This window comes from Chelonia mydas, chromosome 4 (genome assembly GCF_015237465.2).
Source record: "Chelonia mydas isolate rCheMyd1 chromosome 4, rCheMyd1.pri.v2, whole genome shotgun sequence".
Lineage (NCBI taxonomy): Eukaryota > Metazoa > Chordata > Testudines > Cheloniidae > Chelonia > Chelonia mydas.
Genome location: NC_057852.1, coordinates 33,244,746 through 33,268,048, shown reverse-complemented (window position 1 = coordinate 33,268,048; position 23,303 = coordinate 33,244,746). Strand labels below are relative to the sequence as shown.

Sequence of the window (23,303 nt, the reverse complement as noted above, 5' to 3'; positions counted from 1 at the left end):
TGCTCAGGGTTGGAATGCGTCCAAGGCTTGATTTTTTATTTTCAATGCACATTTCAGATCCAACTCCACAAACTCTTTGATCTTTCTTTCTGTCTCCTTACCCGGAAGAGAACCCTTCCCTGCTCAGCTGGGAGCTCAGAGCACACGTGGAAAGCCTGGCGCGTCTCCATGTTCTTGCCAAATTTAGTCACACAAAGGGGCCAGAAAGGGGATGGGGGGCGGGGAGGGGAAAGGATGAAAGAGGCAGCCGACGGGACATCAAAGGGAGCTGCCGCCCCGCCCCTCTGCTCCCCGTACCCCGCCCTCTGCCTATTTAAGGGGAGGCTCTCATCAGCAGGCTCTTCTCACGCAATGCCGCCTACTCCCCCCTCCACATATCTCGCTGCCTTCTCTCTGCTTCCCAGAGATTTGCCATGATCTATTTTGAATGGACGCAAATTAGAAAGCTGTGTTTTCAATGTACATTTGTAGACAGGGTGGGAAAGGTGGCGGACTCCCTGCTGGGCGTTAACTTTCTTCACAAACTTATTCCAGGCGGACCTTCTACTTTACGAACTTGACAGTATTTTGGGGAGGGGGGTAGGTTTTTAGTTTCCATTTATAATTCTCTCTTCCCCCCCCCCCCCATTTTCTCTTGCTCCGGTCTTAGCAAGCTATTAGGTCGCCGTCTCTCCTCTTTATTATTTGTGGCTGTTGGAAATGTCTCGTTAGCTTTTGATGGAGGATTTACAGCCTCGGGTCGATATAGTCATATCCTGATGTCAGACCTTGGCTAATACCCTTGTTCTCTTTCTAGTGATTTATCCCACTGGTCCATCCGCTGGTGTTTATTCAGCTCCATTACTGATTAGTATGTTTCCTATAATTATTCCCCCCGCCCCCAAGGCGAATTGAGCTTGATTATCTGGGGCGGTAAAAATCCAGCCCTTTATGTTTAAGTAATATTAAAAGCGCAGCTCACTTTCTCTCTTCTCACCCCCCCCCCCCACGCCCCCGAAGTTCAGAGGATGTATCGAGTTACAGCGGGATTGATTTGTCAAACAATGAACTGGCTCCTTCACTTGCATTGCACCAACTCTTTAGACCAAATCTGCAAGAATATTAGGTCTGGCTGCGGGAGTGTGTGTGTGTGTATAGAGAGGGAAAAGGTAAAGGGGGAATATAGCCTATTTGCCTAGTTTATTGCGGGCGGGCGGGCGGGGGGGGTGTCTGATTTCCACCTGATTTGTTCTGTCTCAGTGTTTGCAATCTTTCTCTCTTCTCATTCTCTCTCTCTCTCTCTCTTCCCCTTCCCCCTCTATTTTAACTCTACATCCCTGCTTTTGTTTGCAATAGACTTAAATTGCCTTTTCCTCCTCTTCCATTTCTCCCTCCAGTCCTATGAATTGAAAGTACCGACAGCTTTGTGTTGTCTCCAGTCAAGTCTGGCGTTGGAGTTGAGGTTTCCTGAGTTTATCCTCTTGTCATAAATCATTACGCTCCCCCCCCCTTCTGCTTTTAAAAAGTTCCCACCAAAAAACTGCTATGGGGAAAACTCCAGCCCACATGAAGGGGAAAAGCCTGTTGGGGGTGGCGTGGGGAGCTCTCTAACAAGGGACACAGCTCCGTTCTCTTTAATTAAACACAGTTTATTTTTGTGCAGACTAATTTGGCAGGGAACTGCTGTTCGGATTTTACCTACCCCCTCTGGCTATAAGGAGAAGGGCATCTCTGTAACGCGGCAGAAATGTGTACATGCCTCCACTTTTCCAACCACCCCTTTTGTTTGGACCTCCACAGAGAGAAAGACTGCTCCGTGCTTGTACGTAAGGAGAGCAGAGAGAGAGAACAAAACACAAACAAATCTCTCGCTAATTGTTAAATCCGCCACGTGAACCTCACACCCTGGTAAAAAGAAACCTATAACATGACTTCTCCCCTTATCATCCTCCAGTATTCTGCATAGTAAACAACAAAATCGACACACCTCATTGGGACTGGAAAGGATTTCAACATGGCACACATCTCCTTCCGATTTAATGCCAGTTCCAATCGATTAGTTACGTGGGTGTTTGCATATTGATTGGGGATCCATATGCTAATGGTCGTGACAATTAGTGTAGTCTTCTCACAGAACATGTCTGTTCAAGATTTGTTTTTTAAATAATAAAAAGGTTGAAAACATCTTCTCCAGATTTTTTTTTTATTCTTCATGCCAAAACTATTTTATTCTGGATCTGTAAGCGAACCCTTTCGGCTACCATGAGTTCCTTTTAAACTGGACGCGTGACAAGAGCAGGACAGCAATATACACAAATACAGTCAAGCCACTAAAAATCACATGTGTATGTTAAAGAAAATTCCTAGAGCATCTAATGGGCTTCGTTAGTTTTCCAGAATAGAAGATCCCTGCGAGAAAACACCAAATGGAACATCTTCTCCTCCTCCTTCTCTCTAAATTGGGTCCCATTAGGTAGCTTAAACTCATTCTTCTTGCCTGCAATAATTTTGAGAGCAAAGGGAGGTGTCTGCAATGAGTATGGAAGTCCGAACAATTAACATGAAGGAGAAAATAGGATTTGAATTAGGTGTAACTTTCAGACTTTACAAATTATCACTAACCTCCCCATTTTCCAAACAACCGCCTCTTAATTACTTTACTCAAACCATCTTCAACAGAGTGTTTGTTTAATTAAGGGGACATTGTACACGTTAGCTTCTTTTGGGGGTCTGTATTTTAATGTCTTGCTTTCTAATGTATTTAGTGCACTTGTTTAATAACGTGACAAACATATCCCCATTTCTCTTTTTATATTTTCATATCACGGTTTGTCAGTTTTATATTCCCGCTGGATTTTAATTACAGTTTGCATGGGAAATGATGTAAAGAAAATATTTAACTTTTGGAATTTCATCCTAACTTTCATGATTATTTCAGCGAAAGCAGGTTTGCCGTCTATGGGTCTCTTATAAAGCGTAAAATTATAATAGGTTAAAAACGGATTGAAAATATCTTTACATTTCTATTTCACCGTGTTCTTGAGCTTGTATGTTTATCAATTTTACAACGGCTATACAAAACATGATTTTTAGAAGTCCGATGCCAAAGTAATTTCAGCTGGTTCCTGCACAACATGTGTTTACGACACCACATAGATAGGATAATCAGAGTAAATGCATATTAATGACATTTCCAAATGCCCTGAACGCTGGGTGTTTTATACAGATACCCTGGATGCTGTTTAATACATAGGGCTAACAATAAAAATTCTAAATGAATGGGATAGGGAGGAGAGTTGATTGTCTCTTGCTATTCCTAAAATTTTTATTAGAGTTTATTTTGATGACTTGAAACGTGAGCCCCTGATACCTGTTTATCTCATTGTCTGTCCAAGGACTACTAGCCAGGTACTTCTCTTCGTCAGTTGCTGGATTGCTATGTTTAATGACGATCTAATAACTCTGCCCTTCATCTGAAATTACTGCAAATTTTTTTTTAAAAAATATTTAGCTTCCCTTTCCCCCTGCGAACAATCTAATGCGTGTGCATCCCCCCTTGTCTCGGAAAAGGGGAAGTCTTAACAAAGCATCCTAAACACATCCTTGTTACAGATTTGTCTGGGGATGTTTAGATAGCTATTCTTTGCCCTCTTCGGGGTGTGTGTGTTCCGTTTTGGGTGAATTATAAACCTCCACCCCCTAGAGTAGTAATTCCCTTCACAGCCTCCCCCCGCCCTTGGCGGCTCTGCATTATAGAAATAATCAGTGTTACCGCAAGATGCTGAGAACTTGCAAAATCATCACTGGCTAAATGCAGGCTACCGAAGGTCTGCATCATGCAGTAGTTCTGCACTTTCAAAAAAAAAGACAGATTTTTTTTTTAAAAAAAGTGTCCCTCTCCCCTCCCCCCAGATCGCTTCACTTTCTATCCTCTCCCCCCCTTTCTGCCCTGGAACTGAACGAATCGATCGCTTTACCGATTCCTCGTTACTGGCTTGTGACAGCCGAGGCGACTTCTTTGTATTTAACGAGAAGGCTGCAGCAGCTCTCTCCGCTGCTTGGCGGCTCGCACTCGAGCTAGCTAAGCCGGGCTGCGGCGCGGATCCATTTCCCTTCCCTCTCCAGAGTGTCTATCAATGTGCTGTCAATCAGAGCGGCGGCTTCTCTTTCATCTCCCCCCCCCCCAGTCCACAGAGAGAAGGCGGGGGCGGGGGGCGGAGTGGGTGGAGGGGATGTTAAAGTTACATTACAGAGACTGGCTCCCACTTCGCTCTGGCGGGCGCGCTCGGTCCGTCCCTCTCCACTTTCTGCCTGCCCCTGCCCCGGGAGAGAGAGACGCGCACGGGCCACGGGAACTCGTCCTACAGGCTTCCAGCCGCGCCTCGCCACCTTCCCGTCGGCCAGCCCAGGAGAGGCGGGAGACGGTGCCCTGGGACCGCGCGCGTGTGGATTGCTGGTGGCGCCCGTAAAGCCAGGAAGCAGCGGCACCGGGGGAGGCAAAAGGGGCCGCCGCTGCCGGGTGTCTCTCCTCCATGGGGTGCTCCATCCCCGGCCTGCAGCGGGCGGCTCTCGGCGGCTGGGCTGGCACCCTTTAGGGGTTGTGAATGCGGAGGAGCCTTGGTCCGCTGGGACTCCCCGAGAGAGAGAGAGGGAACTTTTCCTGTCTCGCGCCGCCCGCGTGCGCCGTGATTTCAACACCCGCGCCCGGGGTTTTGCTTTTCCTCGTGGCTCTCGCGCCGCCCGGGCCAGCCGGGCACGGCGAAGAGGCGAGAGCGGCGCTCCGGGGAGAGCTCGGGCGGGAGAGGACAAAAGCAAAGAGTCTCGGTGGGTTTGGCTTTGCGCGTGGGGCGGTTATTGCGAGCCGGCGGTGGAAGCGCGTTCCGGGCCTCCTTCGTCTTCCCCACCTCCCTGACTGGCCGGCGGGGACCCCCCCTTAACTTTAGAGGCGAACTTTGTAGCCCCCTTCCCCCAAAGAAAGGAGAGCCTGAGCGCCGGGGCTGCGCTGGAACCGGAGAGGCAGCGGGCCAGGGCTGCAGCGAACGCTCCTGCTCTGCCAGGCAGCGGGCTCGCCCCTCTGGCTGCTGCACGAGCTGGAGCTCGCGGGATCTTCTCTCCCCCTGTAGCTTGCGGGGGAATGGGAACCGGGGAGGGGGGAGCCTCTCCTTTTAAAGAAGCCCCGGAGAAGATAAAAGCAGATCCAGAAGGGCCCCAACTTCTCCAAACTCTTCTGTCCTCTTGCAGACACAACGGAAACCGGGGGAGGGGGGAAGTGTATGTAACCCCCCGCCCCCAGCAGCAGACAGACAGACCGACAAGTCAGACAGACCCTCCTTTCCCCCGGTGGCTATGCCCGCCTGGCCTCTACTCTCTTTCGGGAAGAGGGGGGTGGGTAGGATGGAGAGGGGGAGGCTTAGAGTAGCGAGGGCAAGCGGCTCGTAAAGACGTAATAAATATTATTATTCTTCCTTTTTATTATTATTGTTCCCCGGGCGGAGCAGGAATTAAAGAGCAATTATGCCTCAGCTGCCGGGAGCCGGAGGAGGCGGTGGGGGGGATCCGGAGCTGTGCGCCACAGATGAAATGATCCCTTTCAAAGACGAAGGCGATCCCCAGAAGGAGAAAATCTTCGCGGAGATCAGCCACCCGGAGGAAGAAGGAGATTTGGCCGACATCAAGTCCTCTCTCGTTAACGAGTCAGAGATCACCCCCAACAGCAATGGGCATGAGGTAAGGGGGTCCGAGGGCAGGGCAGCCAGCTGCTGTGCAGTTCCTGATGCCAACGAAGTGTTCAGAGACCCACTGATCAGGGATCTTGGGAGGGGGCAGCTCTAGAGACTTCGGCCAGGGAAGACCAACACGCCTTTTCACGGTTTTGCTCATTATAGGGCTCTGAAGCACCTTGATTCCAGCCTGGCCTCTCTGGTTCTGCAGGGTCCTGGATCGGGTTAATAGACCTGGATGAATTAAAGGCGATACAGTCAAATGCAAGCAGCACTGTGGGCACCTCTCCTGGCACGTCTATTTTTAGCGAAGGCTTAAAAAATGCCGGAGAGAGGAAGGGGACGGCGGGGGTGCAAAGGAAAACAGGACGTCGTCACCCGCCAAGCGAGATGCGGTTTTGACCAACGCGCTTTTTGAACGAATACGCCAAGTTTCCCATGAATGGGAGGGCAGGCGCTTGGGAGTGTGTGTAAGGGGTGCGGGGAGTGGAAGAGTGAACACTGAGACCTTCTTTGCAAACCGGAGAGATGTGTGCAGAGCCTGGGCAATGGCACTACTTCATTCAGGGCCGGCGGTTCTTTGATCTGCCCCCAACTTTGGGCGCACACTGTTGGGAGACCCGGGATGATTGATTCAGCACGGCCGCGTCGGCTCTCTCCCGGTCTGTCTCGTGTGCTCCAGCCCGTCTTGAGATAAAACCCCCTTTTTGGAGCCATGTGCTGTGCATTATCAAACTTGTTCTTTGCTTAGGGGCTCCTTCGGCTCGAACGCCTTGTTAGTACAGTAAGCTATCAGAGCAGAGTAAATAGAGACACGTGGGTGCCTGTGGGAGGGAGCTAACTAGGCTTTTCTTTTCTTTTTTTTCTTTTCTTTTTTTTTTTTTTTTAAAGGTGGGGGGGAAAAGTTGCAGATCATCTTTCAGCATCTGATAGGAATTTTCGCTGGGAGGTCACCCCTCTATCTTACTAAAATGCATTGGCCTGTGAAAACATTTAAGAGGCAGACCTAGAAAAATCCCAAGATTTACCCTCAAACACAGAGGGATTTGGGGAAATTCATTGCATTGGGGAGTCAGATTTTGTAGATGGCTAACATCTGGTGCCTGAGAGCTGATGCATTCAATACATGAATTTGTGGTGTTTAGGTTTAAGTGGTGGATTTGAATAACAATCTGAGATTGCTTGACAAGATTTGTGAAGACTCTGATTCAAGTTTGATCACATCTCAACCATTTTATTAACCTTTTTTTTTTTCTACCTAATCCCTGCATTTCAGTTGGTGATGATTTTAGGAAACTAGAATGAGCAACTAATGGACTGAACTGCTGGAGTTAATATAGTGCTACTTCTAGTAACTAATGAATGGGCGTGGTGGGTTTTTTTGGGCGGGGGAGGGAGTAATAGAAGGTGGATCTGTAGTAACTATATTGATTGGCAGATGTATTGGAGCATAAGCTTTGGGTATTCACCCATGAAAGTTTATGCTCCAATATGTCTGTTAGTCTATGAGGTGCCACAGGACTCTATGCCGCTTTTACAGATCCAGACTAACGTGGCTACCCCTCTGATATATTGATTGGGAATTCTTTTGCAATAAGCTAATATATTGGGGTTGCAATACTGAGATCAGCTGCCAATAAAAACATTAGAAGTTACCTTGCTTTGACTCCGGAAGTCTTATTTTTGACTGTAGATTAATTCTGCCAACTAACAAACAACCTTTCACTTATAGTCAGAGTTGACATGCTGGTTCTTGGCTTCTATTGCAACTTCCACTAGGGGACTATCCAAAAGCTTAACTGGCTTTTTCTCAGTTCCAGGCTGTCTCATGATCAAGCCAAACTGCATGTTGTAAAAATAGCCTTTTAAAAAATAAATAAAGGAATCTGCAGTGTTGCACTGTCATATTTCAAGTGAGTGCTAAACACCTTTTTAGTGTGTATGCAGGAGGACCTTCTCTCTCCTTCAGATGTCCGTTTCCATAGCCCAGGACAAGGAAGTTCATATGAGTCACAGGATCCTATAATAGCATTAGGCCTAAAGTAGCCATGAAATTTCTTTGGTAAAATCAAAGGTCAGAGCATTAATCGTAAACTCTTTAAAGGATTTGCACAAACTGTTTTGGTAGCAATTTACTAACATGAAAACAACTTAAGAACAAGGATGGAATTTTTAAAAGCCCATATAGTGGGGGCACTCAATTTTCATTATTCTTTGATACCAATTTAGGAATACTATTTTGATTCCTAAAGCTTAAAGTATTCTTAAGAAATAAGGCCCTTTAGTAAATTACTGCACTACTTGTGCTAGAACTGCTTTGTAGAACCACATGGTTATTACATTTGTAATAAAAATGACCATTCTATGTTTTAGCACACTTCCTTTTTAGCATGAGGTAGGACAAATATACAATCGCTTCTCCTGACCTAGACACTTAATAATTTTTTTTTTGAAAGATCAAGTGCTAAGCAAAAGTGAACAGATATGCATAAAAATACCATTTTTTTGTTTGTTTTTTGTTTTTGTTTTTTAATGGTGGATTCTGTGTGGTTAGGTTTCCAGGCAAGGCCAAGCTCAGGAATCCTATCATGACAAAGGCAGAGAACATTCTGAAGAAGGTGAGATGTGCTTATTCTTTACGCTACATTGTTACTTCCTATGTCCCTCTCAATGTGTACACAGATGTAACTTTGCTTACTAAAAGGCAATATTAATCAGTTGAACTTGTATATAAAATGTGATCTGTATTTATGGAAAAAATCCAAACATTTTCTAAGTTGAGATTTGGTGTGTATTCATCTAACTTCAGTAACTAAATGGTATTTCAGTTGTTTGCCAGTTGAAGTAAGTAGGCCAAACAGATCTTTTTGCTGAACAAATAACTATTTTTAGAATATAAGTAGTTCATATATAAATCTTTTCTCTTCCCTCATTCTGACAATCCTACTGAGTTATGTATATTAAGAAATTGTGTGCTCACTTTCAAACCCAAGTCTGTCACTTAAAAAATCAGGAACAACATTTTAATGTTTTGATGTGCAAATTAGTGAACTCTAATACTTCATTAAAGAAGATGAGTGAAACTGACAGTGTACATATTTAGTTTAGAAAGCTGGACAGTAATGTAGGATTGTCTTCAGTATATTATTATAGTGGGGTTTAGCTCATAAGAAGGAGGATCTCCATTAGAATTAAAATGAGAGTTTGGGTCTTCAGCTTTTCTTCAGTCCTGGTCCTTGTTGATAGCCTTTTGTTATTTAAATTAGATATTCCACAAGTTGGAAGTGGAACCCCCTTTGTTTTGAATAGGCCCCAATAAGCAGTAGGGTATCCTTGCACACCAGCCTGTATTCCTATTCTCCTTAATAGCTTTCAATTAGCATGACCAGAAAGAATTGTTCATACATGCAGTATGTCAGCTAGTGAAGGAAGTGGCTCTGTCTAACCATAATACTGCACTTTCCTGCAACCAGCTGTGCAACTGATGGGAGAAGTCCATATGCTACCTAAAATGAAAGAATTACTGCTTTATACATTTGATCTCCATTGCTGTTGTTTGATGTCTGTAGCATTGCTTGTTATTCATGCAATGGAAATACACCAACACAGCCTAGAAAATGGTGTTTCTCTTATGGTGTCTAAAAATTATGAGCAAAAACCAAAGACCACCAAGTAGCTTTAGAATCTAATGTAGTGCATTACATGTGTGTCTATTCTTCCAGGCTCTTATGCAAATCATCCTAGTACAATCTCTGTGTTTGTGTTTGAATAGACTCATAAAATAGACTGGCTATACTGAAGTCTTCCCATATCTTAAGTGCAGTTCCTAACAAATGCCTGTTTAATAAACCATTTAAGTGAGTAACTGCTGTCAGAAAGCAATAAAAATAAACTGGAAGTCCCTAGCAATTTGCCCCCCTCCACCTCTCCAAAGATTTAAAAAAAAAAGATATTGTGCATTTCTTACTGTAAAATGCCTCTAATGTACCAGAAAAACTTAAGTGGAAGCTAAACTGACAACCCTTATTTTCTTTCCCAGGAAAACATCCGGATGGTGGTTTATACAGCAAAGGCCCATCATACTCTGGTTATTCTGGGTATATCATGATGCCAAATATGAACAATGACCCCTACATGTCTAATGGATCTCTGTCTCCACCCATCCCTAGAACAGTGAGTTACCTGTTATACAAATAGTCTTTGGAGAGACAAATTGCTTTCTGTTCAGTATATTACACTTTTGATATTATATGTTAAATAGAACTAAGATGAACAATACATTGCTATTCTGTATGCTGCTTTCATATGGGGTATAAACTTTCCGAGGATTTTGATTGGGTTGGTGGAGGAAAAGCTGCAAATCTAATAAGTGAAGTATTGAGTTTGAATAAGGCTGAAAAAGATATCTTTTAATGTGACTTTATGGAATAAGCTGTGATGGAATGGTGTAAACGCTACCTTTACAGTTATCGGAAGGACAGAAGTACTCCTATACTGGCTTTAGTCCCTCCTGCTTAGGAGGGAAAATAGAGAATTGGGGGTAGGACTACTGGAATTGCTAATCTGTACACGACATTCAAAAAGAGCTGACAAATGTTTTTCCTCATCTACTTGTTCTTAGCTGATATTTATTTCTAACACAGGCTGCTCTGTGTGAAGTTGTCGGGTCTGTGAGATTGAATGTCACCTGGAAAAATAACCATAGTTGAAGATATAGCATGTGAAACAATTGTGGATGAACTAAGATAACTATGTAAGATGTAGCTGAGAGCAACTTTTGTGTTTGTGCTCTACCATGTGTTGGCCATTGGCCCTGATTTACTGTCAAGATGAGTAATTTTCTCTGGTTGTTGTAGAAGTGTGCTTGATTAACATCTGTACACTAAATTCCCACTTGTTTTTGTAAATTAGTGGGAATTTTTTGTAAATTTAATTCTAGTTGAGGAAATCACATTAGCAGAATTGCCTTTGAAAACCGGAAGTTGTTTGTGTGTCTCCTGTTGTAGAATTCCACTGATGGTATGAAATTGTTTCATACATTTTATTCATTTGTATGCTTTGCATTTTTTTTCCTAGTAATGGAGAGCTAGTAAGATGCAAAAGTGTTTGGCAACTTCTCTACTCTAACTTTATTTCTGTGTTTTTTGTTTTTTTTTAAACTTGTTTGGAAAAACTTTGAATTAATCCATATTGGTATTTTTAACAGCAAAACATTATACTTAAACATTGGAGACAGTCCCCACCAAATATAGGTGCTTGAATTCAGAATGACACAATCGATTCTGGCATTCTGAACCCTGCTGCAAATGTTGCTTATATTCTGCAACCTTATTTACATTTGAAAGAATAAAAAAAAGGTGTATACAATACTGCTTTATAGTTTTGTCTTTAAAAAAAAAAATCTGTCTTGAATAAGATGATGGAAAAACCTGTTGGTTTTTTGGGGGTGTTTTTTTTTTTTTTTTTTTTTAAATTTCTGCTTGACGGTCTATATATACTTAATTCTGAAGCATTCAAACTATATCCCATGTAGTCTTTGTATACTGGCTTCTGCTGAAAGATATGTAAAATAAAAATTCTTAATAGATTAAACTGCAGTTCTGTCTTGCTGACAAAAAGGATGCAGTCAGTTGGAAGTCTTTAATGCTCAGATCCATGTCTCCTTGAAGATCCTTGAAGATCAGGAATTTAATAAGACCCTGTGCTACTTCCTCTTCCTCCAAGAAACAATACATGAGTGCAAGATTTGGAAGCAAAATAAATCCAACTTCTTAATGTTGCCCTATAAAAATGACTAGAGAATTTAAAATTTCAAAATGTTTTGTTCTTAAATGCGTCACAGTGGGACATCAGTTATTTACTTGCACACTACTGGTACATCTCTTCAGATAGTAGAATAACAATATTTCAGACTAAATTGATCAGCTTCCTTTTACTGTAGAAATATTTGAGTAGCTATTGTGATATTGGCGGGGATAGAAAGCAGATGCATTTAATTGCAATACGCCCAGCCTAATGTCTATTGGAGCAGCACCACAATTCCTGTAAAATAGTGTTCTTGTAATATACTAATGTTGACCATAAACTGAAATCTCCAGACTTAACCACAAGGCTACATGCTTGAGTTAATCTTTTTTTATTTGTTTGTTTAATTGAACTATCATCTTTGTTTTTATACTTGGCAGCTGTCTTTTAGAGAGTGTGTGTGTGTGTGTGTGTAAGTGAGAGAGAGAGAGAAAGAGATATCAAAACACTGCATCCAGAAGATTACTCGCTTACTTTGCTATTAACCACAACCTATGTGGTAAGCAGTTATGCCTTCCCACCTCGTCACTTCTGCTCTCTACCTTTGTTGGGCTTCTAACTGTCACCCATTCAACTTCCCTCTGTTTCCTTGCAGATAGCAAGGTTGAAAAACAGTTTAGATAAGTCGGTTTAAGAGACCCAAGCTCTCATCAGTGGTGTCAGTCTGACCATTTGTGTGTGGAGTAACCTTGTGGTATACCTGAGATTCTTCATTTGCATAACAAAGCAACTGCTTGTTTACCGTTCGACAGAATTTGAAACAACCTCAGGATTCTGATTTTCCCCCCACGCTATCTGAACAGTCTGACTTGCTTACGTTCAGATAATCCAGTAAAATGCTCATTAAACTAAATAGATATTAGCTGCAGTGGCCCTCTCTAATTAACACAATTTTATTTCATTATATTCGACATAATAGTGTAAAACCAGCTCTTCCTTCAGAGGACAGGGATACAAGCTCAGGCCCTGATCCTGCCAACGCTACATATGCTTAACTCTATGCATGTGAATAATTCCACTGATCTTAATGGAATTAGGTACATGCATAAAGCTGTGCACTGTTTGCCAGCAGGGTTGGGTCAAACTACACCCATGGTTGAATAACTTCTATTTTTTGCCTGGGGGGGACACCAGTCACGCCAATGGAGCTGCTCCTGCCTGAGGCTTGCAGTTTGGGGTGGGCAAATTGTGTCCAGGCATTCAACTTGCGCTTTTTTCTCTGGATCTTTATATGCAATATGTACAGACTTGTATGCAAGGGCCAGGGGAGTACTAGTGATGTTTGTAGCTAAGTTTTCAAGCAGTTATTGTCAAGATTAATTTGATTTGGGAGAGGAAGAACAATACTGTCAGTAATCGTGCTTAGAAAAGATGCTGGGTGAAAAAACTAGTCAAGATTACTGAAAATTTCAGAACAATGGAAAAATGACTCAAAAGATTGATGTTTAAAATGCTAAAATTTTCTTCATGCATACTTGATTCTTTGGACTTTAATTTTCCTTTTTCGATGTTTAGTACACATCTTGCACTTTACTATAGAGTTTAGTTTCTGATGAGCTGATATTGACACTGTTCTTGATGTAGAGCAGTGGTTCTCAAACTAGGGGCGCCGCTTGTTCAGGGAAAGCCCCCTTGGGGGCTGGACTGGTTTGTTTACCTGCTGCGTCCGCAGGTTTGGCCGATCGCAGCTCCCACTAGCTGCAGTTCGGCGCTCCAAGCCAATGGGGGCTGCGGGAAGCAGCACGTGCTGGCCGCCCTTCCCACAGCCCCCATTGGCCTGCAGTGGCGAACCGCAGTCAGTGGGAGCCGCAATCGGCCGAACCTGCGGATGCGGCAGGTAAACAAACTGGCTCGGCCCCCCAGGGGGCTTTCCTTGAACAAGTGGCACCCCAGTTTGCGAACCACTGATGTAGAGAGATGAAAGTCAAATTTGCGTTCAATTTTTACTAGGGTTAGGCTACTTTCTCCTCCTGCATTCTCTCCTCCCCGCCCTCCCCCCCTCCCCCAGTAACTGATCATTCATTTACTACTTGCAGAAAAACAAGCTACAAGCTCTTCTACACCTCCAGCACTGTAGAATAGAAGCCACTATAACAGTATACTCCTTATCAGATAGCTGGGTAGGCGAAAGAGCAAAGAAATACGTTTAGGTAGCTGCAGCAAAAGTGATGCTCGCGCACACAGGATAATATGAAAACCACAATAACACCTGGTGAATGAGTCCCGTGAAGTGGAGAGTTCTTTTAGTGGTTTCTCTTTGTTGGTGCGTAGCATGGGTGTTGAAGACAGGAAAAAGTAGGCAGCTGTTTGTTTTTTGCCCTTTGAGCAAGATTAGTTTCAAGTAGCATTCTTGGAGCAAAACCTTCATAAAAACCTTTGTATTTTTAAAATTCCTTAATGAATTCCTACTATGCTATTAAATGCATCTCTTTGCTAGGGATTAGGCTTTATATTGTATGGTATAGAATTCCTGCAACTCTATTTCCACCCTTCTCCCCCCCCCCCGCCCCCCCGTGTGCGTGCATACATGCTTAGCAGAAAGTAAGAATTCTTTTAATGTCCAAACTGGTTTTTGATTAGCAGCTGGAATTATTAAGTAGACTGAAGAATATTCTGAGAAACATTTGGAAAAGGCTTGGATATGGTCCCCTATGGACAATGCATATGGAATTCACTAGACGTTCCACAGGAAGGAATTCTAATGTGGAAAGTCGTTACAGTGATGTTCAAAATTTCCAATTGCATTTGGAGCCCAGGTTGTGCTAGGTGCTGTACAGATGCACAAGACCGTTTCTGCCTTGTGGAGCTTACATCTCAAGATGAGTGAAACAGAGCTGGGAGACGGCTTAAGACAAAAAATGATTATACAGACTAACAGTTTTGTTCAGTGGGAGCTGTCCCTTCAAGAACAGGGTAGGGCATTTGATTACTGAGTGTTTGTGGGAGCCTAATAACAGTATGGGATTTTGGGGTGGGGGTTTGGTGCCTCTATATCCAGAGTAGATGATGTTGCCTGGCTAAGCTTCAAATAGCTCAAAGTTGCGTTCTTAAACTTACCTTTCGAGAAAGCAAGCTTCATTCTTGAAGGTGTCAACGTTGGCACTTACAGGGAGACTGGATAGTCACCAGTTTGAAACCAGCCTAATTCAGGAATTAACTTTCTAATGGATGTTTTGTGAGTCTGAGTGCAAGATAAGATGAGTGATGGGGGAGCGGGAATAAATTGAGATCAAGACCTGTATGGGCCCTAGACAAAACTACTCCTATTTACTCTTTTTTTTTGTTTGTTTGTTTTTAAACAGTGATCTCTTTTCCTCAACCTCCTCCACCTACAATAATCAGAGTGGTGGCATGTTGGTAGGCAGTATATAGGTAAACAGAGGACTTTATTCACCAAGGCTGTCAAGACACTCTTTCACCAGCACTGAAATTCCACACTTTTTTTTTGTTTTTTAAGATTAACTTTGGGGTTAAGCAAATTCGCTTATTAAATACCATACATTAAAAAAATCACGTGTGGAGCTGCTCAAAATTTGGTACCTAAGTTGGTACTTCATTGGTACAGATGGAAAATTTGATTGTTTGTTTTTTACTCCAGTGTGGGCATCCAGCTCGTACATGGAGGGGAGAAAAGGGAAATCCTCACCATGAACAAGTGAACCTTACTATTTCAAGCATTCCTGCCAGCTGGCCTGGCTCTGATCAGCTGTGATGCCGCATGGAGCATCAGTCTGTGATGTCTGAGATAGGTCCTTTGAAACAGAGAGACGAACTACATGGGGTTCAGTTTCTTGTTTGTTAAACAAAGTACGCTGGACATTTGGGAAGAGGAATGGGTGAGACAGAACAGAAGTTACCTGAGTACGTCTGGTTTGCCCCTGTTTCAAAGGACTACTGTAGTAGCTGTGACAATGTAGAATGATGCTGCCTGGGGCCTTATGAAGGCCCTATGCATATACAGTGCACTTTTTTAAAAAGACAGACTTTTCACTTGTGTATTGACTGTCCTTCTCCTGCCATTAATGAGGGCATTCAGCACATAGTGATTTTCTACTGCTGCTTTCGTCTCCTCCTTAAGCTGGTGCAATCAGGGTGACCCTTACTTAGAAATGAACTTCCACAACTGAACAGTTGTTAAAAATCCTTACTTGCTGTGGAGAAATAGAAAGCAGTCAGTGACACCGTACTGGCTTTGGACTGAGCTATAGGAAAAAAAAATCGCTCCTTGATCCACTTTTGATTCTTCATAGCTTTAGTTGATCTGGTTATTGGACATAATCTCTTATTTCCCCCTATAGCTAGAGGCTGTGTATAGACAAGCAAATTTAATGCAACTTTTAAAAACTGGAGACTGCAACTTTCATTTTAAGGAGGTTTAAACGTAAAATGTCATCCCGTTGGTGTGCTGGTCATCTTTTCTTTTTCAGTCATGCTCCAGAGAAAATGTTGATCAGAATTGCTTGTTGCAGGCTCTCAGTACCATGCAGGATCTGGTGCTAAAGAAATGGGCATTCATTTGTTATCCCATCCATAATGTTAGATGCCAAGAAGAAAGCATGAACCTCTAGAGTTCATGAAAGCAAAAGGGGAAGAAACCTTGCCAAATATATGTCATATTCTTCAATGCCTACAGTCATTCAGTCTGGATGCAGAAGAGCTGCAAGATTGACTGACTAAGTTTCTAACGTCTGTCTTGGGTATAAAAAGCTCCTCTGATATGAGAAGAAAATGTCACTAAAACAGTGAAGTGTTAGTGTATGTTTTCTAAAAACCTTGTTAGATGTATGTGCTATAGTGATGGAAAGTTGCCTCTTACCACTAATATACAGAACAATTTTTTTAGTAATTTTGAGTTGTCGAACCACAAATAAAATATCTCTTCTAGTACTTAACTTAAGCCATGTCTACATTAGCTAAATCACAATTAACTCCTCTTCTTACTATGGTATGGCTAAACAATGACCCTGTGTGTCTTAACTGGACTGTGTAGATGAGGACAAAGTGTTTTTAACAAATCTGCCTGATCACTACTATGCAATGTTACCACCCCCATATGAAAGCCAGTAAGTAGAGGGATCCTTCTTTCCCAGAGTATAGGAAGGGACAGCCTAAGTCAGAGGATGAGGTTGAGAGCCAGTGGCTTCATGTGAGCAGGAGTAGTAAGCCCAGAGGATGCAGATAGCTTGAGAGCTGGGCCTGAAAGCTGGACAGAGAAGTGGCCTTTTGCTGGCAAAATGCTAGCCATGTCAGTAGTAGCTTGAGGGGTCCCCATAGGTATAGTTATCCTTGTAACCTATCCTGGACTGTCATGAGTGGCTGGATCTGTTGGCTTACTGTTTGTTATAAGCTAAAGTCACTGTGCCTAGAGTATTTGCACTTTGTAGTATTTGGTGGCATTAATAAAAAGAATCCTGTTACTTGAAGCATGAATGTTCAAGGGAAACAACTAAGGACCAGAAATCGAAGACCCTAGTGCTTGGCACTTTGTGTTTTGTCTTTAAGCTTGTGGTACGCTTAGCATACTAGCACGCATCTAGAGGGGATTGGTACACCACCACACTTGCAGTGACATTACAGTGGGCTAATTACACTCTATGGGCTTGCCTTCACAGCTAAAAATGCTGTGGTTTTTCCACCGGGATGGGGGGGAAGGAGGTGCATATATGAATGTGTACTAGCTATGCCAAGACTGAAGATAAGGTGCTTTAGTTTTACTGCTAGGGCAGTTCCTGGTGGGGATACATAGTTGGCATTCTTGCTGGCAGAGAGAAAAGAGATTAGACTGGGCAAGAAGTCTGAATGTCATTCTTGCCACTAGTGTTGATCTATCAGGATTAGTGGTAGGTCATTGTGGAGAAGCTTGTATAGCTACTTTGCATGCTGTTCCTACCCTGGGTGTCTAGGATTAGCCTCTCTAGTTATTGTTTTGGCCCTCATAAGCACTAAATTAATAGTAAAATTACATGCAAAATAACTTAATTTAGCAGCCTAATAGTTTCTATTTTGAGACTCTAATCTTGTGGGATAACTTTTATTTATTTTTGGCTTCCCACTTCAAAGGAATCTGTCCACTCAGCAAGAAAGCGACTGAGCACTTAAATAAAAATATATTCATTGAATCTTTGGGCTTGATCTAAAAGTACAGTATTGAGTTAACATATGCCCCAGCTGTGCTAATCAGCCAGGAATTGTCCACTCCCACGAGAGGAAAAATGGTGATGTGAATGATTTTAGAGGAGCTTGAGTGTATTCAGCGGACATGTGTGTTCACTGACTTAGATTCCGATAGGTAACTAAAACTGTAATTGTTTTTTAACGAAGATATAAGAATGGCCATACTGGATTAGACCAACGGTCTATCTGGCCACTATCCACTTTCAGGCCCAGAGGATAATGCCAGGTGCTTCAGAGGGAATGAACAGAACAGGGCAATCAAGTGATCCATCCTGTCATCCACTCCGAGCTTCTGGCAAACAGAGGATAGGGACACTCAGAGCGTGGTGTTGCATCCCTGACCATCCTGGCTAATAGCCATTGATGGACCTATCCTCCATGAACTTATCTTTGTTCTTTCTTTTTTGAACTCTGTTATGCTTTTGGCCTTCACAACATCCTCTGGCAAGGAGTTCCAAGAGGTTGACTGTGTGTTGGGCGAAGAAGTACTTCCTTTTGTTTGTTTTTTAAACCTGAGGCCTATTAATTTTATCAGGTGATTCCCAGTTCGCATGTTGTATGCAGGAGTAACTAATGCTTTCTTGTTCACTTTTTCCACACAAGTCAAGGTTTTATAGACTTCTGTCATATTCCTCCCTTAGTCGTCTCTTTTCTAAACTAAAAAATCCCAGTCTCTTTAATCTCTCCTCATCTGAAAGCTGTTCCATGTCCCTAATGATTCTTGTTGCCCTTCTTTGTACCTTTTCTAATACCTTTTTTGGGATGGGGAAACCAGATCTGCACACAGTAGTCAAGATGTGCGTGTCATAGATTTATATAGAGGCATTATGATATTTTCTGTCTCATTAGCTACCTTTCCTAATGGTTTCTAACATTGTTAGCTTTTTTGATTGCTGCCTATTGAGCGGATTTTTCAGAAAACTATCCACGAGTCCAAGATCTTTCTTGAGTGGTAACAGCTGATTTAGACCTCATCATTTTGTATGTATAGTTGGGATTATGTTTTCTAATGTGCATTACTTTGCATTTCTCAATATTGAATTTCATCTGCCATTTTGTTGCCCAGTCACCCAGTTTTGTGACATTTTATTTCTGAGCTAGGAAAATAAGATTGTATCTGGATAATTAACTGTCCTCCATGGAGATGAAAGCAGACTTAAATGTCTGTGTGTGGGTTTTTTGTTTTGTTCTGTTTTTGTTTTTTTTAACGTAGTTGGGAATATGGCTAAGTGTTACTTAACTTTTACTGCATTTTTATTAAGTGTAATTTAAATAGCAAACATACTGTTGACACTACCTTACACTTTTGTGTATAGAACCATTTTAGTTGTATTCATTATGTGAGACACAGATTGATGTGCTCCCAAAGGTTTTCATCCACACAAGAGTTTCTGTAATCAACACTCAGGGCTTCATTTCAAGTGTCACTGCATAAGGGTTTAGGTAGATCCTACTTAACCCGAACTGATGCACTGGGTCTCTTGGGATTCTGTGATTCCAATTCACAGCATGTAGGCACATATGCCTTCTAGAAATTTTCTAGGCTTTATGCCAGCAGTTGCTGCAGTGTGTGTGGGGTGTGTGTTTGCTGGGGAATTCTAGTAATGCTGTCTCAAATAGCAAAATATTTTTTGTTTTGGAGATGATCCTTTGTTCACCTTTTTGAGGATAAGGGAGGCTTAACATGTATTTTAATGAAAATACATGCTATTTTTTATTACAGCAGAACCTACAGGCCCCACTATGCTAGACTCTGTACATACGCTCAAACTCTAGAAGACACTCCCTGCCCTGCCATTTAAACCTACTTCAAGTATTAAAACAAAGGAAAAAACAACACACCAGAGAGTGAGACTTAGCGGGATTTAAAAGCCTCATGCTGAAAGGTGAAGAAAGTTGAATTCCCACTAATCTCAATGAGAGTTCTACTTTTCTCTGCATGTCTTGGCTTTGGGCCCTAAGTGGCGACCCTTTGCAGTAGATGTAGAACAGATGCCGGTGCTAGGGATGAGATGACAGCCAGTCTGGCAGTGCCCAAGTAGGTAGGTAGGTATCTGGGAAGGACCGCAAATGGGGGAAAAAAAGGAACATGGTCTGGTAGCCTTTGTAGGGTATGGATACAAGCAGGGCCGTCCCTACCCATACGCAAAGTCTGCAGCTGCGTAGGGCACCAGGAAATCTGAGGCACCAAATTTCCTGGTGCCCTGCGCAGCTGCGTGCTGCTCCAGTGCCTGCTCTGCCTCTTCCCCTTTCCTATATATTAAAACAAAGTGCTCATGAAAGTGACTTGGGTGGCATTTGTCCCCCACAGGTCTTACATGTTAGCACCTCTACCCACTTCCCTGCTTTTAATTTTTTGCCCTGTGTTCTACAGATGATCACAATAGTCCTTTCTGGCCTTGGAATCTATGAATCGAATAGTGTCTTAGTGAGGTCTAATATTTAAAAAGACATTTTACTTTTAGAAATTACACTTACAAGGGAAAGTCTATAACATGGTGGTCCTTCCAGTGGTAATGTAGGGTGCTGAATGTTTGGCAACAAAGAAGAAATGTGAGCAGATCTGTTCAACAGAAATGTAAATGTTGAGATGGATGAATGGTGTAAGCAAGAAATACCATTGAGGAATGTGTAGACAAGTAACACCAATAAAGGGAAAAATGAGGGCGTGCAGGCTCGGATGCTTTGGTCATATAAAGCGCAGTCCTGACAACTGTGTGAGTAATAGTCCAATAGATCAAGACTGAAGGATAAAAGAGAGAGGAAGACTCAAGAAGATGTGGTGGGATATCACAAAGGAAGACATGTTAACAGGTGGTGTGATAGAGAATATGGCATTGAACAGAGTACCTTGAAGGTAGAGGACTTGTAGAGCAGATGCTGTTTGTGGGATTAACGCAAGGAAGAAAACTCTTTAGAAATTATAGTACAGATCATTAACTAGTGCAGTACTTCTTTTTACAAATGTAGAATATGTAGCTTTATTTACAGTCAAAGTTGCCTCCCTGATGTGGATCTTATTAGCTAATTACAAAGTTCAGTAACTTGCGGTGCATGTGCTGGCCATTAGTGAGGCTTTATTGCAGTGCTTTAAAAGACCCAAACTTTGTTGTTTTGAATGATTATATCATATTGTAGTTAATGTGGTACCATGGCTGGGGATGGACTCTGGGAGGGGGTGTGGTGAGGGGAATGAGACAGTTTGGTTTAAAAAAACAAACAAACACCCCAAGCATATTGTAATTATGATTGATCCCACCATGGCTGCAACTTCAATGAAGCAGTCTTCCTGAGGAAAGCTTGGCATTTGTCTTGCCCTGCAGAGTAAGGCTGTCTCTTCTGCTGTGACACCATTTTTAAGTTCATTGGATAACTATTTATGACTAAAGAGAATACGGATGGTTGTAATAGGCTACTTTTATAAAACAATTCTCTTTTCACCTTTCTGATATCACACTTGCCCCCTTTAACTTGACTAAACTCCAGTTTTTTTTTTGCCCCCAGAGTAAGACCTATCTTCAGTCCATTCAGTGGTGCTTTTTTAAACTGCTTGTACAGGCACTGGTGAGTGGAAGCAGAAAGCAGACTGAGATTTGACTACTCTAATTTCATGTAGAAACTCCTGAGTGTTTCAGGAAATGCTGATTTCTGGTATTGACTGTTATATGTGAATTGCCTGGTAAAAGGAGAAAATTTTGCTAGACTATATCTGCAGCTCCTTCCGAAACTCTAACAGCACAGTTTCATTCTGGCTTTGTGTCATGTCAGTATATGCAGCGCAAGATCAGACGAGATACTTTGACGCCTGCACAGATAACAAGAATTTGCAGACCTCTGGGGAATAGGCAAAGGAGGAAGAGTGGAAAAACTTGCAGTGAGTTTCCTTCCTCCACTTCGAATATCTAGGGCTATGCAGACCACAAGATACTGTTACTCCTGGCAATCTAGGGTTTGGAGACAGATGGCTGGACTAAGCACAAATCAATAACTTCCTGAGAGGGAGGGGAAAACTTTCTATACTGTCTGTGATTGCTGGACTTCAGGAGGTGGCTCACCCCTCACCCAGTTGCCTTTTGTGGCCTTTAGAGCTGCATGGTTCCTTCCTCTTTCCCCTGATGATTGACTGCTAAAGTAGAGCTGCCAGCTGTGGGAAGCCAAGCAACTTCAGATTCTGTGAACATTTTTTTGGGACTGAGTGAGCTCAGGTGAGAAGGAACACACTTTTTTTCCCTCTCCCCCCCCCCCCCCCCCCCAATGGAGTATGATGTCATTTAAGAGTACCTAAGTCTTGCTGGGGATGGGATGGCTGCAGAATGCCTAATCTAACATTCAGATTGTTAGAGATGGCCATACAAAACAGCTTCCTCTGTGGGTGGAGAACTTCTGCAGGCCAGCAACTGCAAAAATTTTTAGGTTGGATTGAGCCTTTCAGTGTACATTAGAATAAAGTCTACAAGAATGTTCAAGAATCTTTTATATAAAGAACCATGTGTAAACATGTGCAGTGCTAATTGAGGACATTGTGCTATGTCAATCTGATAAGAATTACAAAGGAACTGTGTTTTGGTTTTTTTTGTTTTTGTTTTTAAAAGAACTGAATAGCAAAATAATAGTGCAAAAAACACTTTGTGATAAAAGTGTCTCTAGAAACCATTTTTTTTCCCCCTCAAGGGCACAAATGGTGAAGTAGTCTTACATCATCAGGTAGATATGGCCTTACACCCACATTTGCTCCTCCAAAGCTTAAACCAAACTGCAAAATTTTAATATTTTTATTCAAGCTCTTAAAACTTGTCCCCTTCTGCTGGTGAACTTAAGTAATCTCTTAAAAGCTGAGTGTATGATAGGAACTGTCACTTCACTGAAATAGTGATTTGGGTTGTTCGCATTAGAATCCCTCTTTTTCCTTCACTTTCATACCCTATACCCCTTGTGACTGGGAGAAGAGGAAGTCTTGTGACTGGTAAATATTTTAACTAAATTGCGCAGGTGGGTTATTGCAGTGATCCCACGCCAAGGAATAAAGTTGTGGTTCTCAAACTGGGGGTTGTGACTCCTCAGGGGGTCGTGAGGTTATTACATGGGGGTCGCGAGCTGTCAGCCTCCACCCCTATATCCTGCTTCACCTCCAGCATTTATAATAGCGTTAAATTAAAAAACAAAAAGTTTTTTAATTTTATACGGGAGGGGCTCAGAGGCTTGCTGTGTGGAAGGGGTCACCAATACAGAAGTTTGAGAACCACTGGAATAAAGCAATAAGGCTTGAAATTGGGTCTTTGTGCCATTAAGCTTTTGGACTGGAGAGTGACTGGTGTATGGATGGGCATAAAGGAGGAGAATAAACAGGATATGCTTCACTCAGATTCCTTCACCTAACTGTTGTCTAATGCACTGGATTTTTTACTGGGAACTATTGCAGTACATGGCTATAGGATAGATGGCATTTCTTATCAGAATGACATGTAAAAGTTGACTGATACTGTTCTTGATAGCAAAGGGGTATGAACAGAACTGCCATAAGGGCACCAAGTAGAGGAGGCTAAAATATTTTGTTCAAAAACTTTCTTGACAAAGGCCTTTTTGGAAAAATAAAAAATTATAGAAAGCTTTTCCCCCCAAAAAACT

General features: G+C 42.5%; 1 protein-coding gene and 1 long non-coding RNA gene across 6 annotated transcripts in view; one reads left to right on the top strand and one right to left on the bottom strand.

Annotated features, from left to right (window-relative positions):
- Window positions 1-3,101: 3,101 nt before the first annotated feature.
- Window positions 3,102-7,050, bottom strand: LOC122465466. Its single transcript, XR_006290356.1, has 2 exons — window positions 6,208-7,050; window positions 3,102-5,933 (listed from the first exon to the last, which is right to left on the bottom strand). It is a non-coding gene; the product is annotated as an uncharacterized LOC122465466 (long non-coding RNA).
- LEF1 (lymphoid enhancer binding factor 1) overlaps window positions 4,191-23,303 on the top strand; it is a 99,401-nt gene continuing 80,288 nt past the window's right edge. For 3 of the 5 annotated variants that reach the window (XM_037897020.2, XM_043545300.1, XM_037897018.2), the window contains exons 1-4: window positions 4,217-4,803; window positions 5,478-5,706; window positions 8,254-8,317; window positions 9,739-9,872. In XM_037897020.2, the coding sequence (XP_037752948.1) occupies window positions 5,494-5,706; window positions 8,254-8,317; window positions 9,739-9,872 (411 nt within the window). In that variant the 5' untranslated portion in view covers window positions 4,217-4,803; window positions 5,478-5,493. Of the gene's footprint in view, window positions 4,804-5,477; window positions 5,707-8,253; window positions 8,318-9,738; window positions 9,873-23,303 lie in introns of all 5 variants that reach the window. The other 2 variants (XM_037897019.2, XM_037897017.2) reach the window with 2 other exon arrangements.